Source organism: Colobus angolensis, unplaced genomic scaffold, assembly GCF_000951035.1.
Source record: "Colobus angolensis palliatus isolate OR3802 unplaced genomic scaffold, Cang.pa_1.0 Scaffold90, whole genome shotgun sequence".
Taxonomy (NCBI): domain Eukaryota; kingdom Metazoa; phylum Chordata; class Mammalia; order Primates; family Cercopithecidae; genus Colobus; species Colobus angolensis.
This window is the reverse complement of record NW_012122932.1, coordinates 6,129,876-6,134,399: the sequence shown is the minus strand read 5'-3', so window position 1 is coordinate 6,134,399 and position 4,524 is coordinate 6,129,876. Positions and strand designations below refer to the sequence as shown.

The following is a 4,524-nucleotide window of genomic DNA, read 5'->3' as shown; positions in this document are numbered from 1 at the left end:
GGTGGGGGTGGGGGACGCGCCTGGCGCGGCCGCGGCGAGCGCCACTCAGACTTCTCCCTCTCACAACTGCCACGGCTCGGCTTAGTCCTCTGGCTGCCCTGCCCCGCCCACACCCCTGCGTACCTACCTGGTTGAGCTGGAGAGGAACTAGCTCTGCGCCGCAGCACCAAGGAGAGCAGGAACCCCTCACGCAACTGCGTCCGCACACACGCGTGCTCCGCCGCCGGGCTATATAGCTGCCACTCACCCTAACTTGTTGCGGCCAGGTCGGGCGACGGGATGACCAATCCCGACCGCGTCCTCTGGGCTCTTCGAACAGCAATTGGGCACTTACTCGGGATGAAGGCGTGGCTCTTGATTGGCTTTGACTCATGCCTATGAGACTGTGAGGATCTCGTTTCCCTAGTAACAGATCGGCACTAAGCGAGACCAATAACGGAAAAGTACAATAGAAAGGCGGGTGAGCAGTTCTTTGACTGATACCCAGAGTAGCCAATAAATATGCGGGACTGCTCTTATTCGTTAACACGTCTTCCCCTGGGCGGAGATCCGTTTTCCATGCAGGAGCGGTTGCGCCACAAGGTGGGGCCCGTGTACTTTGGGGAAGTAAACCCCTAGCAACTAGGAGGCGGGCGCCCCAGAGGCCAAGACAGCCTGTGGCCAATCGCAATGCCGGAAGGAGCTGATAGACACGGAGGTTGCGCTGCTCGGAAGAGACCGAGCCCCAGGGCGACCGTGCCCTCTGGGAGGTTGTGAGGCTATGCAGGCTGTGGCTTCTGCCCTCTTTCCTTTCTTTCCCTGACTTGCTGGGTCCGGGCTCTGAGGTGTGTACACCGCCTTTTCTGCACAGTTGGGTACCTGTGGGGAACCAAGTGGCAAAGTTTCCCGGGTTGTTTTCTTTTTATTACAACTTTTTTCTTATATACGACGGCCAAGGGCCTTTCTGCCCTCACCATTACTCAGCACTGCTGTGGGGCGGAGGAAGGAAAGTCGCTCCTGCGCCGCCTGCGGGCTCCTGCCGGAAGGTCGCCAGTGGAAGCACCTGGGAGCGCGCCCTTCCGCCAGGCGCTTCCGGGCTGGTGCTGCGAGGCGGCCGCGGGCCTGTGGCGAGACTCCCTTTGTGGCGGCTGAGGCACGGTGGTCCGCGCGTGCTCCAGTGTAGTTTGGGCCGTCGCACCACGTCCGGAGCCGCGCCACTATTGTTCAGCCTCCAATTGCCGCGGATGGGAGCTTATTCTCGTCGCTACGCCTTTAAAGGGCAACTCATCCCCTCCTCCTGGCGTCTCAGGCACTGGCGGGGCTGTAACTCTTGGCTGGCCGGCCCTGCGTGCGTCGCCGTGGGCATTTTCTATGGAAATAGCTTTGTTTCCCAGCCGTCAGGCACAGAATGCCCCGGTTTGTTTTTGTTCAGGCAGGTGACCAGGCGGGAGGGTCTCCCGCGGAGTTTCGCTGAGAATTTTGGAAATGAAGCACATGGAGCGCTTATGTAGGGGTAGAGAGGCCGAGCTGAAAGGAGCACGGCCGCCGGCCTCAGCCTGTGGGGACCCGGGCCCGCTCGCCTCCCTGCGCCTGGCTAGCCCGAGTCTGGAACTCGGGAAGCCCAGGAGCGAAGTGAAAGCCCCTTCTGGTCTCTCAGGGCTCCACTCCCGCAGCAGCCCGGCTCCGTCAGCGTCAGTGGAGCCCCAGCCCTGGGTCTGAGTTGAGCAAGACGCTGCCCTGGCTCGCGGTTGCCCGGGCGCTCCCAAAACCAGGGAACAGGCCCCAGGAGAGAAGCCCCTGAAGTTTCCTGGAGCAGGGAATCTCCAAGATCCTGTTAGTTCTGCAAAGGAATCTGGACTTCATTCTGAGGGCGGTGGAGAACCCCTGCAAATTTTTTTAAGAGGTGGACTGAGAGATTGGCATTTCACAACATGACTCTTCAAATTGAAACACTGAGAAGATTGGCGAAACTTAACATTTACAGATTAGTAATTTAACCCAGGTGACCCGCGATGAGGGACATGGCTACCCTTCATTTTTGGAGGGAATTTTAAGTGATACAGATCTTTTTGCCAAGCAATTTTTTTTTTTTTTTTTTGAGATGGATTCTCACTCTGTTGCCCAGGCTGGAGTGCAATGATGTGGTCTCCGCTCTCTGCGACCTCCGCGTCCGGAGTTCAAGCGATTCTGCTGCCTCAGCCTCCCGAGTAGCTGGGATTAAGGGAGGAGACTACCCCTCATATCGTCTTATGCCCAATTTCTGCCTCCAAAGAAAGAAGAAGTAAAAACTAAAAGGCAGAAAGAAATCCACAGGCAGCCAGCCCCGCGCAGCACCCTGAGCCTGGTAAAGATTGACCCGTGACCTAATTGATTTTGTTATCTATAGATTACAGACATTGTATAGGAATACACTGTGAAAATCCCTATCTTGTTTTGTTCCCATCTAATTACCAGTGAATGCAGCCCCCAATCACATACCCCCTGCTTGCCTAATCAATCACGACCCTGTCACGTGCACCCCCTTAGAGTTGTGAGCCCTTAAAAGGGACAGGAATTGCTCACTCGGGGAGCTCGGCTCTTGAGACAGAAGTCTTGCTGATGCCCCTGGCCGAATAAACCCTTTCCTTCTTTAACTCGGTGTCTGAGGAGTTTTGTCTGCCGCTCGTCCTGTTATATTTCTCAGTTCCCTGACCGGGAAGCGAGGTGAATGGTGGATGGTCAAGGCAGCTCCTTAGGCAGCTTAAGCCTGCCCTGTGGAACATTCCTGCGGGGGACTCCAACCAGTCGGAGAGCTGAGAGCACTCCCGGGTAGGCATTTGCTCTGGTGGTATACTTCGCCAGAGCAGTGTGTGGCAGGCCCCCATGGAGGATCAACACAGTGGCTGAACACCAGGAAGGAACAGGCACTTGGAGTCTGGACATCTAAAACTTGGTAAGACTAGTCTTTGAAACTTGCCCACTCCCTTTGAGTGGAAGCATGGCCTGATCACCCATGGCGTGCCTTTATTGGCACTTTGCTTTTGATTTTGATTTGGTTTGAATTGCTTGACAGAACCAGTCTTGGAAACTTGCCCACTCCATTTGAGGGGAAGCGTGGGCTGACCACCGACGGTGTGCCTGTACCGGCACTTTGGTTTTTGTTTTTGACTTGATACTTTGGTTTTGGTTTTGACCTGGCTTGGATTCCTGGATACTCTGATTTTGGTTTTTATTTTGGTTTGTTGTAAACTACAAAAGTGTGTGTGTGCCCTTTTTACTCATTCTTTGTTTTGTGGTGTGCGTGTGGTGTTAGCGTGGTGTTTTGTCTGGAGGAAACATGGGTAAGGCACAAAGTAAGCCCACCCCACTAGGAGCTATGTTGAAAAATTTCAAAAAAAAAAAAGGATTTAAGGGAGATTATAGAGTACTATGACACGAGGAAAACTTAAAACTTTGTGTAAAATAGACTGGCCAGCATTAGAGGTAGGTTTGCCATTAGAAGGAAGCCTGGACAGGTCCCTTGTTTCAAAGGTATAGCACAAGGTAACATGTAAGCCAGGGAACCCAGACCAGTTCTTGTACATAGACACTTGGTTATAGCTGGTTTTAGACCCCCGCCCCCAACGCACAGTGGTTGAGAGAACAGCAGCATAAGCGGCTGGCAGAGGCAGGGAAAGACCAGCAGAGAGAGAGAAAGGAAAGAGAGGAAAAGAGGCAAAGACAGAGAAAGGAAGAGACAGACAAAGAGGGAGTCAAGGAGAGAGAGAGGGGGGGAGAGAAAGACAGAGGCAAAGAGAGAGAGGAAGAGACAGAGGCAAAAGGAAAGTCAAAGAGAAAAAGAAGGAGAGAAATAAGTAGTTAAGAAAAAAGAAAAAAAAATTACCGTATTCCTTTAAAAGCCATCATACCAATTCTAATTTGGACAAAACAAGGTCTTATGAATAGCAAAGGATAATTAAAATCCCAAACTTACAATGTTTTCAACAAAAGTAAAGTTTGCTAAAAGTTAACAGTGTAACATGTATTATAGTAACTTATATTCTTGTGGCCTTAGACAGTCTAGTCCACAGACATAAAAAAAGGTTCGCTTTGGAAAAGAATGGTTATCATCTTCGAAAAAAAAAGGGGAAAAAAGGGTGGGCGGAATTTATATAAAAGGAGTGTTTTGTGGTAAATTCTTGTCCTGAAACAAATTAACTGGTTATTTAAAGAAATAAATGTTTGTAATAAGTCAGAAAGTTAAGGCATGTCGAAAAATTGCCTATAAAAGTCGTGAAGGAGAAAAAAGGTTATTTTAAAAAGTGTGTTAACAAAGAATTTATGCAAAAAATGTTTTATAATTTAAAAGTAACTAGGCCTCCTGAATGTAAAACTACTGGAAAACAAAAAACAGTTTATGTGCAAGGTGTATAAGAAAAGCAAAATATACCTTTGGTAAAAGGATTATAAGGAGGCATAAGACTGTACATTTTTACCTACATTAAAAAGTTTAAAGGCCGGGCGCGGTGGCTCAAGCCTGTAATCCCAGCACTTTGGGAGGCCGAGATGGGCGGATCACGAGGTCAG

At 50.5% G+C, this 4,524-nt stretch overlaps 2 protein-coding genes across 2 annotated transcripts in view; one reads left to right on the top strand and one right to left on the bottom strand.

Moving 5' to 3' along the window:
* G3BP1 (GTPase activating protein (SH3 domain) binding protein 1) overlaps positions 1 to 1,345 on the bottom strand; it is a 40,948-nt gene extending 39,603 nt beyond the window's left edge. Inside the window, exons 1-2 of the mRNA XM_011931676.1 lie at positions 1,248 to 1,345; positions 254 to 402 (exon numbers count right to left, since the gene is read on the bottom strand). Coding sequence (XP_011787066.1) covers positions 254 to 402; positions 1,248 to 1,345 — 247 coding nt within the window. The remainder of the gene's footprint in view (positions 1 to 253; positions 403 to 1,247) is intronic.
* LOC105504257 lies at positions 5 to 2,046 on the top strand. Its single transcript, XM_011931630.1, is given in 3 exon segments — positions 5 to 467; positions 1,431 to 1,774; positions 1,777 to 2,046. Coding segments are annotated over 2 exon segments (351 nt in total). The 5' UTR covers positions 5 to 467; positions 1,431 to 1,464; the 3' UTR covers positions 1,818 to 2,046.
* The last annotated feature ends 2,478 nt before the right edge of the window (positions 2,047 to 4,524 follow it).